This window comes from Ceratotherium simum, chromosome 29, assembly GCF_057802395.1.
Source record: "Ceratotherium simum simum isolate JZ-2026a chromosome 29, ASM5780239v1, whole genome shotgun sequence".
In the NCBI taxonomy this organism is placed as follows: Eukaryota; Metazoa; Chordata; class Mammalia; order Perissodactyla; family Rhinocerotidae; genus Ceratotherium; species Ceratotherium simum.
Window position 1 is genome coordinate 12699192 of NC_141928.1, and position 16452 is coordinate 12715643.

Sequence of the window (16452 nt, forward strand, 5' to 3'; positions counted from 1 at the left end):
ATGCTCTCTTAGACATTTTTCTTAACTCAGGTGCTACATGGTATAGAATCAGCCATCTGCAGGACGTTTGTCAAGGAGAGAAGAAGAGAGCAAGTGTGTGTGCATGTGTGACGGAGTGTGTGTAAGTGTGAGACCGTGTGTGTGCACACCTGAGTGTATGTGTGGGTGCGACCCCAGGCTGGGCATGCACGTACACAGAAGGAAAAGACCTTGAATGTATTGCTACTTGTGGCATCAGTCCTCTACATGAGCCTGAAGACCTTTCATTATGCTTTTTCTCTTCATGCATCAGCTTTTCCATTTTTGTTTGGATAAAAATTATGGGTCCTTAAGACACTGCTAAATCAAAGCTTCATCTGATTTCATAACCGTAGAGATAAGTAGAAAGTAACAGTTTGACCACTTTCCCTGTTAAGATAGACAATTTTTATCTTGGAAAGATGTGGAGAAGCTGCAGGGGTCAAACATTTGGGGTGAGTTTTCTCTAAGGCAAAGTGGCAGGGTCTGGGGTTTCATCCTTTACCTGACTGTCTCCTCTGACACACTGGTTTGCTAGAGGCTTCCCCATATTCTCCATATTCTAGATACGGGTTGGTTAGGAACTGGGGACTCATTCAAGAATATGCTTTCACCCAGAATTTCTTCTAAATTCAAACTCCCTAGCTCCCTTTGATTTGGCCATTTGCTTTTTACCATTCAGCCAACTTCTGCATTTCCTGACCACCTCATCCTTTCTGTGAATTAGGTCTGGTCAGTTTATCCAAATACATTTTGACTCATTAGGCTCACTGTAATATGTCTTGTAATGTGTGAGCACCACAGCATCTGCCTCCTAGGGCAGGTTCTGAAGTCTGTGTCTTTCTTTTAGACTTAGTAAGTCTCATATTCTTTAGTACAGTTTTGCCAGAGCTTAATTTTTCCCTTTAAAACACTTTTATATATAGGCTCTAAGCTACATTCATGTTTTTCCTCAATCTTTTTAATTTTTCTCTTGTTCCTCCCTTTCCTCTAACATTGTACTTTCACCCTGCGGCCTCTGAGCCCCCAGTTCAGAAGGCTCCAAACTTCCATGTGCCATATAACTGACTTCCAAAGCTGGTGAAATTTGATGCCCCCATTTTTCACATAAAAGATTTGGTTTTTAAATGTTATTGTGATGCCAACCTACTAAAACGATGCTTTATTTTGGCTGTAAGGTAAATATGTCTTTTGGCCTTTGTAAAGCTGTTGCATGTGGGGTAATTTCCCTCTGATCATCTGGTGCTCTTGAATACCTGCTGTTGCTGCTTTGTGATTTCTCCATAGGTTAAACATTAGAATAGAAATAGGAGCTGATTTCAAATCATGCTTGAGTATGCAGAAGTTTGTGAGGCCACAAGAACTCATTAATTACAAAATTAAGAAAGTAATTAATCTTTCCAGATTTGCCATGCCAATATTGGCAATAGCCATTAAGGTGATAAATACCTGATCACAACTCCAGTTGGATCTGTCTCCCTGGGGAGCTGAGGCCTGCACAGAAAGCTGTGCTTTGAATCAGGACAATCTCTGTTTCTGCTATAATATGCGATGTGCCAAATTGAGAACCAATATGGATTTCTAGAGTCACTTTAGAATATTAATAGCATTGCTTTTGGTCTTTAGAATTCATGGCAGCTCACTCAAATAAAATAGCTTTCTGAATATTATGCTTCTTATCCCTCTTAGTTTTGAGTGGAAAATATTAATTGTCAGAATATTAAGAGCAATTTCAAATTAGAAGATCTCTGAGAGATTTGTGGGCCTCTTCCAAAATGGTACATGTTGACTGACTAATCTGGAAAAGGTTAATGATAATTATGGTAAGATTTTTTTTTTACCTGAAATTTTTATTGGATTACTAAACTTATTTGGAGTCCTTTCCGTTTCTTTTTTCTGTAGGTTTACCCAAGAGAATGGTTCTGTTACCCGTTATGAAATTCCCAACATATCCTGTTCCCCACTACTCATTCTTTTAGCAAATGACAGAAGCTAATTCCTATTGAACAACAATACAGTACAATACAGAATGTTAGAGAAAAAGCCTTTTTATCCTGCTTTCTTTGGACACATACTTGATCAAAATTATTTGTAAAGAACATCTTTCCTACTTTTTGATTTTAACAAATGCAAATTTAGTTCTCTAAAACTTGAAAACAAACAAAAAAAGAAACTAGTTCTGTGAAACGGTACCTCATTTCCGGAAAATAACTTATACCAGCCCTTCTGTTCTAGGGAAATAAGTCTAGCAGTTCAAAGTTTAAGTTTTAAGAAGAATATCAGATTATGTAAAATTAAATTTGTGAAGGATGTATAGAGTCTCAAACACTGATCACAAATAAACTGCTTTGTTGTTAACACAGAGTGCTGCCTGGTTCCTGATGCAGTCACTGATTCTTAGTTGATTCATATGTATTTGCCCCAGGGCACTTTAATTTGGGCTGTAGTTATTTTTTTTAATACAATAGAGACTTTTCATTTAAACTTTAACTTTGTAAATATTGAAATGTGTAATTAAAGCCAATAAAATATGGGTTTGAATATTGTTTTAGCTTATTATTTTTGATATGTTTTGGTATCAAATTACAAGGAATTGAAAACTAATAATAACTTAGCCCTAGAAACCCATTCATTTGTAAGCAAACTGCTAAAACAAAGCGAAAGCGATTGTTAGTTGGAGCCAGTCTACTTTGTAAGCCCTTTGTACTCCGCTGTACAGGGCATCCCCATGATAAAGGTATATTCTGTTCTCCGAGCACTGCTTATTAAAATGACGGCACTACCCAGAGATGGGAAAGGAGGAATGTGATTATTTTAGTTTACGAATTTCTAAGTTTTAAAAAATAAATTAATCAATCAATCACCCTCTCTTGTTCTTGTGGCCTTCTTCACTCTGTAAGATACTGTGTTCACTCTCTGGCTTTTTTCATGCAGTTAGAAGATTAGCAGTTTTTCTGGGATTTATTGAAGGGTCTCTTTTCCTCTTCAATTACATCAGAATCTAAAGCAGCAACAGGGTCCCCATAAAAACTTGCTCTTCAATTGTCCCAGTTCTTGTTGAGTGCTGCTGTGAAAAGTGACAGGTTTCAGCCATGGGTCAGCATTTATTTTTAAGACACCTGATTAAGCTGGTGAAAATGATCAGTCGGTAACATTGTGCTGTTCTGTAAAGGGTGCAGACCTAAGTCTTCCACCTGCATTCTCACCTTATTTGGAAAGCCTATGATGTTACTAGAAGGTAATGGTTTCATTAAGGTACTCACCCCTATGAAAGCAACAGTCTGGTCCCATGTCGATATTTATAAGTTGCTGTGTCTTAAAAATGTCCATTTTTAGTATGAATTAGCTTTCCTCTTTCCTCTTAAATTCTGTTTTTCGGAGCTGCACAATGCCTGTCAGTGAGAATGGGCTTCACAAAATACGGCAAACCTATGTACCAGATTTCTTTGGGACCACTAAATGAGAGAGAAATGGGCAATTTAAAACAAATGGTAGTGTCACTTCTCAGATGTATATTTATTACCCAGTGGTTGGTTTGTTTCATCTGCTCCTTGACCTTTTGTCTCTATTAGTGGTGGGTGATACTTTAATAAAACCTTATCACTTGCTAGCAATAGCTGTGAACTTACCATTCTCATCCTGTGCATTAGTGGTTAGACATAAACCAGAGGGCTCATTTCAGCTGGGAGTTTTCATGTTTCATTGATTCGTTTTGCTGACCTATGGATGAAACAGAGCCATCACTGAGAAGAAAAAGCATGGCTGATAGTGTCCAGTTTTTATTAATTAAATATTTACAATAGTCCTCTTTGTTTTGGAATACTGTTAATTGGCAGCTGCAGCTGTATTGTTATTTGAAATTGATCGTCAAATTTGCATTCCAAGTTGGAATCTCTCTGGAGATTTCTCTTTAGAAAATTCTTTTGATGTAGCTGACTCAGCTTCATAACTGAACCCCTCTATAATGGCGAAAAGGGAGCTGTGCTGTTTTCCAACATGATGGCAGTCATTTCAAATGGTTTCTACCAAGTTTTTTTTTTTTTAATTTTGTTGTTTGTTGAAAGTTACTAACCATGTTGTAAACCTGCCCAGTTGCTGCAAACTTTTACATTTCTCTGCTTTACTTAAAATAATTGAGCTGTCAGTCCTTTGTTAGAAGTGGTAACCATGCAAGTTCAACTGTTTAAATTTTGTAATGAATTAAGTGTCCCCCTCCCACCCTTTTGCCCTTTCCACCCTTCCATTTTGTAATGAAAATTCCACTTACAGCTGAAAGAGCAGAGAAATATAAATGAAGCTTTTGGCTTCACCAAATTCTGTGAAATTAACATAAAGTTTTGCTTCTCTGCTCTTTTCTCCACTGTAGGTGGTTTTTTCATTGACAGCCCCTATTGCCAGCCTCTGAGCGTCGCACCATTTATTATTCACTTGGGCCCTCAAGATTTCTTCTCTGACTTCTAGAACCATCAGGTTGTCTGGCTTGAAATGGCAATTTCTATGTCTTGGTCTTAAGAGCAATGTGACCCCCTGAGGCTTTCCAGCTTTCAGATACACCACTGACACCTTCTTTTGGAAAGCAGTGACTGAACATTTTAAAGAAGAGCAATACTTTATTCAAAGCCACGGTGTCTGTTTTAAACTTTTCCTTTGGAAACCTAGCAATATCTGTACGTAACCCCTCCTAGTGTAGTCTCGTCAGGGAGTTTACAGACCAACGTAGAACTTAGAATTCGTGTGTGAGCTGTGCTATCTTCTGACAGTTTTTAAAGTTTTTTAGCACATAAATTGAATAGTTGCATTCCTGACTGCGTCAGTTAGTGCTATTATCATTTCTCAGAGATAGGGGTCCTCCTTGAAGCCATATTCTTTGTATGGGGGCTGGCATCCAGCCAGGGATGTGGCCTGCAGCCCGCGTTTCTCCAGGCTGCGGGAGCACCCCATCTCTTGTGCAAGGTAATTGGTCCACTCGATTCCCAACATACCTCATGCTGACTAGAGGCAGTGCATGGTGCGGTGAAGCGAGGAGTCCTCCAGTCCTTTGCAGTTTCTCTCAAATTGTTAACCTGGGGAACAAAGCACTGATAGATTTTGCTGGTATTAGCTTTTTCTTTTTTTAAAATTTGGGTGAATGTTTGAAGATCATGAATCAGCCAGTCACCGTTATTAATTGAAGAGCTGGGAATACCTCGTTAATGTATTTTTAAAACTGGTGTTGGACCCTCTGTGTATTTCAGGTTAATACTTTTAAGCAGTTTTCAGCACGTTTATCTCACTTTATTCTCGTTCTCCTCGGACCTTCGTAGCCATATCACTTGTATAAAATAGGCTGAGATATAGTGACTGTAAGCTGTGGTCTCAGTATACAAAGGTAAGCTCTTTTATTTTCTGATTAAAGAGAAAAATAATTAAAAATCAATGAACATAACATGCATATATGACAATCATATATGATGTATTTGATCTCTTAGGTCTTATGTCATCAGATTACCTTTAAAATTTTTATGATCTAAATGTAAAATAATTATTTTCAGCATTTGTTTTAATACCCTTGTAATTACTTTCTATTCAAGAGAGACATTTCACTTTTGCTGAGTTGTGTGTGTATGTGTGTAGAAACTTATAACAAATATGTGAATTACACACACGTACTTGTTTAAATAAAAGAATTCAGTGGTGGGAAGAGTTCACCTAAGAAGATTTTAATGTCAGGGCACTCTTTTGGCCAAAGTACTGGAATTTCATAAGCTGCAAGATTGGTAACGGTACTGGCAGGATCCATTTATACATAGCTGTTACGCAAGCTGAGGATCAAAGTGCCAATTTCTCAAGAAGAGAAACTTCTCTGAGAAATGAAAATCTCTGATCTGTGTTGTATGCCCTAATACAACAGCAGCAAGAAGCCATAAAAAAAAAAGCAATAGAAAATGAAAAAAAATATTAAGGTAACTATGGAAAAATATACAGTTGACTGAGTTGAGGTAACTATTTGCAGAATTAGCTTTGGCAAGACTCAGAATGGTAAATACCCAGTCTGCAGAGACCAAATAGACTTAAGGCAATTCATCTGTCTTTTCTAGGTTAGGTATCTAGATGATTTATTTCCCACCTTATTCAACCATCATGGAGTTCATTTAGAAGATGTGAGGGTTAGGCCAAATATTTTAGTAAGGATTTGCTTTGTTTAGTGTATCCCATAAATGCATTTCATATGTGTTAGATGTTCTATGCTAAGGCTGTATTTTATATATATATAGATTAAAATGAATTTTTATGTTTTATATTTGTCTCTAAGTAGCAGTTTTCTTTTTATTACTAACTGTGAAGGTTGCTGGAACAATTTTTTTCCCATACAGAATCTGTATGTATGTTGAATGTGGCTTTGGCATCTGTAAAAGGTTGTATGAGGTCTAGCTGACTCGTACCAAGTACATTTCAGTGCTGATCAAACAGCCGAGTGCCTGTGATGTGTCAGGTCCTTCTCTGGGTACTAGCGAAACAGAGGCTCTGCCCAGTGGAAGCATTTTAAGTTTGAGAGTCTCCTAGGTGTTGGAATTGGGCCTATTATAAATATCCTAGGTTGGGAGACAAATAATGCATTAGCAGTGTGAAAAAATAATTAGTTAATAGTTTATTTATAAATTATTTAATAATATGGGCCCTCTGACATCACTGAAATGGGCATCATTTAGAAATTCACTCATTTTAAATATTTCCCTGGCAGTTTTGACAGCCTGAAACCAACTCTGGTTTATGTTCGTGGAGCTCTATCCAAGTAAGTGAACGGAATGAAATGAGTAACAAATACCCCGGTCTTTTTTAAGCAGTTTTTATAGGATAGCAAAGAGCAAAGTGGTTAATTTATTTAAACACTGACCACGTTTTTTTGATGAGAAATGAGGGGAACTGTAGCCTTATAACAATCATTCATTATAACTTCGCTGTTTCTTAGATTTCATTAGTAACAGCAGTGGAGGTAAATCTTCAGTAGTGAGTTAGGGGAATGATCTAAGGAGACCCTCCCACCCCAGCAATTAGATTTTTAGCAATCTAGAGCCCTAAAAACCAGGGGCATTAAGAGCAGTTAAAGCTGAAAACCACCTGCTCTGTGAATGGTCTTCCTATATCTCCCATTCAGCACAAGCCAGTGCCTCCTTGGTGGTGGTGGGCTGGGGCTGGAGGTCTCTGTGAAGTCATCCAGAACAAGAAAGGTTCTGTTGTATTCACACTCATATGCTGTAACGATCTGTTACCGTGCCATCCAGTGACCATAGACTTCTCAGTGTTACCAGGAGACCTGGAAGGGAGATGGGTGGTAAATGAATAACAACCGCAGAGCCAGGAAACTACCTACTGCTGAGGTGAGTTTCAATATTGACGTGTTTCTCTCTAGCAGTTATTTACAGAGCAGAGAGCTAGTACTTACATAAGGATGAGTTCCTTCCTTTCCTAATAGCATCTTCCAGAAAAACTGTTTTAAGTCAAGAATTCAGGTTGAGTTAGTTGTAAGAATAGATATCCTTTCCCACATTATCATTTTAGGTAGGAGCTAACAGCTTCCATTGATGCTTGAAGCACTGATCTTCGGAGATTTTTAAAAATAGCACCATAATGCAAATTAGGTTATGTAAGCTTTACAGCACAGCTAGAAGTAGGGAATAGAAACCATGTGGGAATTCGGTATTTCTTTCCCTCCAGCAGACTCCTGTGGAGCTTAGGAATTAGATGAGTTAATACACTTAAATTGCTTTGAATAGTACCTGGTGTATAGTAAGTACCCAGTACATGTTGGCTGTTCTTGCCGTGGTTGGCTGAAGCAACAGAAAGTATGTGAAGGAGGCAAGGCTGTGCTGGCAGGTAGGTGAGAAGCAGGTGTGTGGCCTGCTCAGCAGGGGCCACATTGGTTCCTTAGTGCTGACAGGTTTGGAGTGCTCCCAGGCTTTGGGAGAGGACTCCCAGCATCTGGGGGTCTGGGGGTTAGACAGGAAGCACAAAGCAAACACTTGGTGAGAACTGGTGTGGGGAGGCCGCTGCAGGTCCATGCTAAGTGAAAATGCTCACGTGTCTGCTGTGGTGGCTAAATCATTGGCCAGTCTGCTGCCAGGGGTTCATCAGTACTTGCTTTGAGATTTAAGCATGCTTAGAACATAAACCTGCTGATTGCAAGCTTCCTACCAGTGCATTAATAAGAAAAAAGGGTGTTTGATTACAGCTAGCCTGGGAATCCAACATTCAGAGCTCACTAGCGTTTGGCAGGTAGAAAGCAAGTGATTATAAACCACAGAAAAGAAAGGGGAGACTGGGTGCATGCTTAGAAGGCTGTTGACTCAGATGTTTCTCTGAATAGCATTCCTGCAGCTTCTCTCTTCCAGTTTGCTTCAACCTTTTGGGAAAAAAAGTCTCTACTCATCACCACATGAGTCCTCCCTTCTGCCTGTTAATCTTAGAAAAAACATATCTGTCTGTCCATCCATCTGCCTGTTTCTGTCCATCTAGCCATTTATCTGTCTGTCTAGACACAGTTGGGAAGTTGCTTTTCAGCAAAAGAAAAAATGGGTAGATGGTGAAATTGACCCTGTTGGATTGAATAGAGGGTCTCCACCTTACTGTCCATTTCTGGCTCGCGTGTGTCTCGTGACTTCAGTAGCCTCTGAAGAAAGATCGGCCGGCAGATACATCCTTGTCTGTTGGGAGATGAGCTAAGTGAGGGTACAGATTGAGTACTGTGATCCTCCAAGGTTATAAAAACTGTCAAGGGCTGAGCATTACCTTTAAAGGCAAATAAGATAGATAGGCATTATAGTCAAGAGGCTTTTCTTAAATCCAAGAGATATTTGAATAACGTCCTGGCAGAAGTTACTTCATTCCTCAGCTGTGGCTGTTTGGTGGAATCTGCCTCATTGAGCCAAGGTTGAGGGAGGGCCTATTTTTTTTGCCTTGACCAATCAGTTGTCAACATCTTAATTACTTGGTCCTTCTAAGGAGGGTATTGGTTTTTCTTGACAGAACTTTGCCATTTCGAGAGACAAACTGTGCTGCCTCTGTGGGTGGGTCACGTGGTATTTGCCACCATCTGCCTAGGCAGCTTCAAGGAGTCTGATTAGCATATCCTAGCTGGAGATATATGGTCCTGAGTCATCTTTTTTGCTGCTTATGGCCCGCAGGAGGTAATGGGATTAGCCTGGGTGCTGTGAAGACATTCTCTTAGCACTGCCTGGGAGCCCAGGCTCTCTCTGCTTTGTCTCAGTTTCTCCTGCCTGGATCCTTTTTTGTGGTTTGGGTGGATGGTCTCTGCATTCATATGTCAACTGAATGTCCCAGGTAATTAAGTTAACAGTAGCCTTCTGTTTAGGTCATTTTGGGCTGTGGGCAGCAGTAGATGGAAGAAGCAGAAATGGAAGAAAGGAAAGAGAGTGAAGAAGGATGCTTAAATTGGTATTTCTGTGTGCCAGGCCCTTGGACATTCTGAATTTTCAAACAACCTTCTCAGAGGTGGTATTATCCCTATTGTAAAGATGAAAAAACTGAGGCTCAGAGTTAAGTGCTAGAATCAAGAATGAAACTCAGTTCTCTTCAGTGCCAGAGCCTTTTTCCACTACACCACGCTGTGGATGGGAAGTCGGGGAATGAAGGTGAGGAGCATGTCGAGCGACAGGAAGGAGGTATGCAGGCAGCGGGCAAGGCTGAATGGAGCTGGAGGGAGGGGCCTGCACACCAGCCAGGGCACACCAGCCAGGGCACACCAGCCAGGGCGCACTGCCGCAGGATCTTCTGAGCCCACAAGCTTAAACGTGGAGCCTAGATTCCTGTGCTGCAACCTGACTTGAGGTCGTTTTAGACCAGGTATCCTGGCCTAAAATAGGGCTATTTTCTTTTAAACCGATTGGAAAAGATTATTTAATAAACTGGAAAGATAGACTGGAAGGCTAAGGTGTGGCTGTATTAACAGGAAGCTTTTGTATTTGAAGCTTGTTTTTCTGTTTGATTATCAATGACAAATTGAGGTATATATTTTCATTTAGCTAATGCTTTCTAAATACGTTTTCTCTGTCTGGCCTGAGGTTGGTGATGGGGATGTCTGAAAAGATTTGAGCCAGACTCTGAAGGAAGGCTGGTGAGGCTTTGGCTCACTGGGTAAAAGGAAGAGAGGCATGGAGGGTGGCAGCCAAGGTTTGGGGTGTAAGTGTAGGGAGGTATCCCTGTGCAGGTGCTAAGCAGAGATGGGGGCAGTGGCAGATTGCAGTGGCCTGTTCTGATTACCAGGAGTTTCCCCCAGATGAGGCTTCAGGGAGTGTTGCTAGCCTGGAGGTAGTAGGCTTCCCTCAAGGTTGGGCCGTGGCTTGGCCAGCCCTCCTTAGATGGCTTCGTGGTCTCGCACTTGCTGCATGTGAGCCACTCTGCTGAACTTGTCTGATTCTCGCACTGCTGCACAGCACTTCACCTGCTCCTCTGCTAATGAAAGCCAGCTGGGTCTCTGCTTAGGGGTAGGTGGGTGTGGGGATGGATACAGAATCCTCTTCAGGGAAAGATATTCCTCCTTCACCCCAGGTCTTCATTATCCTTGGCAGTTGGCCATTTTTCTGAGCAACCTGCCGTAATCCTGGAGGGGAGCAGGAAGAAGGAACCTTTTACACCCAGGTTGTACAAGTTCTAGAGCAGTGACGTGTGTGGGAGGGAGAACGAGGACCTGGCATTTGCAGGACACAACACTTAGCAAAGCCCTTTCCCAGCCCTCATTCCGTTTCCTGCTCTACCCGTCCAACTTGGAAAAGCAGCAGTAATGCATGGATAGTTGTTCCCGCTCTACAGACAAGGAACTTGAAGCCAGAGACCTCTCCAAACCACCCAGCTTGTTTGTGGCAAAACATTGTGGCTCTTAATTAGTGAGTTTTTAACCACACAGACAAAGTAACATTTCTTCTACTGTTCTTAGAGTTGAGAAGCCCTTTCTTAGGGATGAGATTTGAACTCTGCCACAACTGTGGGATCTAGAAATTTTCTCCTTTTACAGATGAGGAAATAGACGGAGGCTTAGACAAAATGACTTGCCCAAAATTATATAGCTAGTCAGTGGCTGAGCCCACCCATTCTGATCGCACTGCGCTCAGTGCTGGTGGTTTGTATTGCTGGTCTAGACTGCTGCCTATCCTGTTTTCCAAAACGGTTGGGCAACAGTTTCCTCCCTTCTCTATGATGCATTCTATTTACCTTTCTTCCAGACTTCTGGGATATATTCTGTGTTGTTTGAAACAAAACAGGCAAAAACCAACCCACTTCTCCCTGACCCCTCTGCCTCCTCTGTGGGGGGAAAAAGAATCTAGACTTGAGGCTCATTCTTTCTCTGGTTCCTTTGGAAGAACTGTTTGTTAGCTTGCTCCTGGGCAAGGTGACTGACTGGTCAGCCTTGGGCCGGGCAGCCTTTTTTTTTTTTTTTTTTGCCAGCTGCACAGTTGGGTCTGTTTTCACAGCCCATCTTTTTATACTGTAACTGAATCCTGTAATAAAGTGCAAACCAGTAATCGCCATTGGAGAGATCCCCAGGGGCTGGATGGAGGGGAAGGGATATGCTGGTCAAAGTGTGCTTTTTATGTTCAGCTTCATCCACATTTTGGTTGTTGGCTGTCATCTGTTCCTGGTTAAGCTTTCATTATGTGCTCTAACCAAAGGGGTCACACTCACAGTGACACATTTCCCAGAGCTCTCTGATGCTGGGTCTCACTGCACCCTTTCATCACATAGATAGTCTCAGAAGTTGCCTAGCTTTCCAACATCCTTTAGGCTCTTGCAGTTTATATTAAGGGAAATATGGTGGACATCATCTGGGAGGTGAAAAACTTCTGGAAGGCAGCACCTACGGAACTCAGGAAAGCTGAGAGCACCTTAAAATGAGTTTGATTGAAGCTGGTGAAGGGGAGACCTGAGGAGAACGTGACCTTTCCATCTGCTATTTTAAGGGGTTATATTTACTTGTTGTATATGGCTCCAGAAGGGTCAAGACAGTCATAGGAGGCCAACTGGGCAATTCGAGCTAAGTGTGCCTCCCAAGATAATAGCTGGGGCTGCCTTGGGAGAGTAGGTGTGGTGAGAGGTGAACTCCGTGTTATAGGGAGTGATTAAGCAAGAAGCCAATTGTCTGGAGAGTGCCGAGGAAATTTGTCCATGGGATGTCAGTTGGGACAGAACGCTGATGTGAGTGGTGACATTCCCAAGACCACCTCTCCCCTCTTGCTCACATGGATTTATTGAGAAAGAAACAGTGTCACTTACTGCTATTTACTAGGCTTTGTGTTGGGAGAGAAGGAGCAGTTGGAGAAAACGGCAAGATTTTCAGCTTAGACAACTGAGGAGAAGGTGAAACCACTGACCAAGATGGAGAGCACAGGAGGGGAAGGAGGATGCTCAGGGGCTTGAAGAGATTCAGAGCTATCTTCTGTGGTTGGGAGAAACTCTTTGGCAGGTCTCCCATTCAGTCTAAGAGGGGAGCCAGGCCTTTGAAGAGACTGACACACAGGAAGAGATGTGCTTAGAGGGGCTCTGATAGAAGTGGCAAAGGCTTCCCAGTGAGACTGGCATCTGGGCTGGATAGGAATTTGCCTGTAGGGTAGTAAGGAGGAGACTTCAAGAAGGAGGGAGCATGTGGTGCACAGAAAGGGCATGGCCTTTGCAGGACAGCATGAAGGTCCTTGTTAACGGGAACTGGGATGGCTAGGAGGTTGAAGTGGCAGATAGGATGTGTATTTTGGGGCCACTTTGTGAGAGGCCCTGAGTGCCCTTCAGTGATTCTCATCTTCCAAAATGGTGAGAGAATTCCAGAAGGTTGATTTGGACAGCTGGATGGGGAAGGACCAGAGGCAGAAGGCAGAGGCTGTTGTAGATGCCCAGATGAGGGATGAAGGAGGCAGACCAAGGGTGGCCGCAAAGGGGTGGAGAGGCAGGAATGGTGTCTCTTCATAGGCCAGGCTCCTCTCCTGGACCAAGCGGGAAGGTGGGCCTGATGGCATCCAGCCTGGGGCCGGGGAATTATGTGCCCATCAAGGGGAGTGGAGGCCTGCCCAAACACTTCTCCTGGGCTACTGTTCAGTGGGAGACTGAGAGGACAGTGGTGCCTGGGACTGAGATGGGGAAGGCAGGGGAAGGGAGGAAGATGCTGACAGGGTGGGAGGGGGGGTGACAGGGAAGAGTTGCAGTATAGCAAGGGCCATCTCTCTTGGGCTGGGAAATGGGGGTTTGGTGGGCCCAACTCTTTCATTGGTGGAGGGCTATGAGCCCCCTTCTTGTGCTCTCTGGGAAGTGTCTCTTTTGGCAATGGACAGAGAGGTTTGCAGGCTGGTCAGTCAGCATCCTACCCTTTCCCTGAGTTTCTGCTCTGCTGGGCTCATCAGCCAGAGAGAGTGACAAGTAGTGGGTGGGTGTTCGGTTTCTGCTTTAAAATCGTTTTGGTTTCTTTATCTGGACAAGGGCTGGAGCTCATTGGATTCAACATCTGTAGAACGTGGTCTTTAGCTAGTGGGAAGGTGCAGACTTGCTTTACAGAGTACTTTGAGGGGAACAAACATGAAATTGTAAGATGACTAGAGGATTTGCTTTAGGCCTCAGTTTTGTGTCTGTCTCAGTCTTGCCACCTCTGGTTTGTCCTGGACAGATGGGCAGGGAGACTGAGGAAGAGTCCGGGTGGGTTTCTCCACCTCTGTATTTCTATAGCTCTGTTGGGGACTAGGGCTAAAGAGGCAGCTGTGGTTTTGAGCTTTTAGGTTGGAGCTGTGAAAGTTTACAGGTGTACTGAGACACAGGTCTCATCAGCCTTTGGGGTGCCAGAACCCCAGGGCTGGGGTCTCTAACTACAAGTGGCCTTGTCTGTTACCCCAGCGAGGCACACAAATATGACCTCTTTTGAGTGTGTCACAATGTGAAAATATATGGGAACACTGCCTTAGACCTGGGGTTGGCCAGCTTTTCCTGTAAAGGGCCAGATAGTAAATCTTTCGGGCCTTGTGGACCATTACTCTTCCACAGCTACTCAGCTCTGCTGTGGTAGCACATGAGCAGCCAGAGAGGGTGTGTAAACAGACGAGCATGGCTGTGGTCCAACAAACTTTACTTATAAAAACAAGTAGTAGGCCATGTTTTGCCAACCTCTGCCTTAGACTAGAGATTACTCACCTTTTGGCTTAATGATGACTGGAAACTTCCTCCCATTTGCTGCCCAGAACCATCCATCTTCCCACAAAGGCTTCCTGAGCATCTGTGCTGTGTAAGCACTGCAGATGAGGAAGGTAAGTCTGCCCATAAGGACCTTAGGTTTTGAGTGAGAGGTGGGTACTGATAGGAGAGAGCAGGTGGCTGAAGAGAGAAATACAGAACCGGGCTCTGGGAAGTCCAAGGTGCTGGGGGTCCAGAGGAGAGAAGGGCTGAGCCCCAGGAGAGAGGCAGCTCTGGAGAAGGAACGGGCCCAGACGGCCGGTAGAGACAGTGTGTGTCGGACACCGAGAACCGTGTAGTCACACAAGCATGTTGGCCCAGCCTCTGAAGGGCCCAAGTGCCAAGCTAAGGAGCGTGGACTCATTCTCTGGGTGGTGGGGAGCCAGTGAAAAGGTTGTGCTTAGGAGGGTAAAGTGCTCACAAATGCACTTTGGAAATGTCACTCTGGTCATGTAATGAGGCCTGTGGTTACAAATGTTATTTGTAACCACAAGTCCAGTTTAGTCTGGACTTTCTAGCCGAGGGTTTGGTTACTACTGGTACTAGACTGGGGGAGGGAGGCCCAGAGTTGGATGGTTTTCCTGGCCTCTGGCTTTAGTGGGCCACCGAGCACCACACCTTTTTGAGATGGCAGGGCTTGACAGAATCTTCCATCTTCAGGCTTTTTCTCTCTTGCTATCCTAAAGACCACTGAAAAGGGCAAGACAAATGCAACATTCTGTCTCAAATCTCATTTTGGCTTGGGGCCTTGTGTGTGAGGGTAAAATGTGCTAGGGATGGGCTCCCCCTTGCTTCAGAATTGAGTCACACGGCAGGAAAGCTTTATGGAGCAGATTCGCTCCTCTCTGCATGTGGCCAGGCCTGCAGCCAGCATACAGGGCAGGCCTTCAGAGTCGAGATGATGGTCTGTGCCCCCAGGAAGCTTTGAGGCACACTTGAGGCAAGATGCACATGTGTAACAGGTCGAAGCAGATCCTGCTCGGGTGCATCACAGTGGCTCCAGGCCGGCCTTGGGCCTGGGTTGGGTGCAGGGGAGACTGAGGTGAAGCAGCCATGGTGCCTGCCCCAAGGTGCTCAGTGTAGTTGGGGCGGTGAATAAAACCTATAAATATAGATAGTGCTTTCTACTCTCTGAAGTACTTGCCCTCAGAGAGGTTTCTAGGCAGGTGAAGGGAGCTACTGTTTACTGAGCATCGGTGAGGCGCCAGAGACATGAACCAACATTCTCCTTTAATGTGAGCAGAAGTCAGTAGGGGGTGCGTGCTTCATGTGCAGTGACGTGAGCTGCTGTGAAAGGACCAGTAGGGACTGGAGGGAAAAGACTCAACACGAATGCCTGCACAGATGCTACTTCATTGAACCCCAACAGGCCTGTGGGCGTAGGTGAGGAGTACATGCAGCTCAGAGAAAGGAAGGCACTTGCCCAAGGCCCCACAGCTGGGAGGTGGCAGTGCTAGCTCCACGCTGGGCTGTCCCAGCGCAGCTCTGGCAGCACTGTTGTGTGAACCGGCTTCCATGTGGCCTGCGGGCACTCTGGTCCTCTGGGAACTGAGTCAGGAGGTGAGGGGCTTGGCGCTGCCTTGAGCACTCAGGCAGGTGCGCCCGGCAGCCTGCTGGGCCCTGGCGGGGGCAGGCCTCTGGTGGAAGGAGACTTGGGAGGGTGGTGGGGTACCTGGTAGGAAACCACCGAGAACTTAGGGAACTGGATGCTCAGCAGCCTGCCCTGAGTGAAGTTGTGTCTTGACATCGCTGACAATCAGGTGAGGGTTATGGAAGGAAGGATCATTGAGAAGCTGTGCCTCCAAGGCACGCTGGCTGCTGTCGCTGGGCTTGGCTGGCTCCTTCTCTTGTGGGGAACGTGCCTCTCACATTTTGCTGCCTAGTCTTGTTTCTTTTGGGGACGTCGGGGGGTTGCTCTTGGGCTCTGACAGTAGCTGCATAACTTTTCATCTCTAAGAGGCAGCCCTCCTTGAGTTTTCTAGAGGCATTTCTGGGCTCATGGAAGTGAAAGGACAAAGGCTAGCCTGGCACAGATGGAGGTTGGGCCTGGCTGTGGTAGACGGTGTGGTCCATCCCTGGCTGTGATGCCAGGTGTGGCCTTTTGTCAGGCAGCTCAGTCCTCGGGCCTCACGGGAAGGCTCTTGCAGGCAGGCACCATAGTCACTTCTGGAGTTCAAGTCTGGCCCAGGCACTTGCCCTGTCCTAGCCCACTGTCACGCTCGATGCCATGTCTCATTT

The 16452-nt window shown here is 44.4% G+C and overlaps 1 protein-coding gene across 5 annotated transcripts in view; it reads left to right on the forward strand.

The window, feature by feature from the left end:
- Positions 1 to 13160, forward strand: part of STRBP (spermatid perinuclear RNA binding protein) — a 138050-nt gene extending 124890 nt beyond the window's left edge. Inside the window, exons 18-19 of one of the 5 annotated variants that reach the window (XR_015548916.1) lie at positions 5253 to 5386; positions 6740 to 13160. Coding sequence is in view for 4 of the 5 variants with exons in the window: in XM_087419138.1 (XP_087275264.1) it covers positions 31 to 125 (95 nt within the window). In the remaining variant the exon portion in view is untranslated. Of the gene's footprint in view, positions 1 to 30; positions 1897 to 1920; positions 2565 to 5252; positions 5476 to 6739 lie in introns of those variants that run through there. The other 4 variants (XM_087419139.1, XM_087419136.1, XM_087419138.1 and 1 more) reach the window with 4 other exon arrangements.
- The last annotated feature ends 3292 nt before the right edge of the window (positions 13161 to 16452 follow it).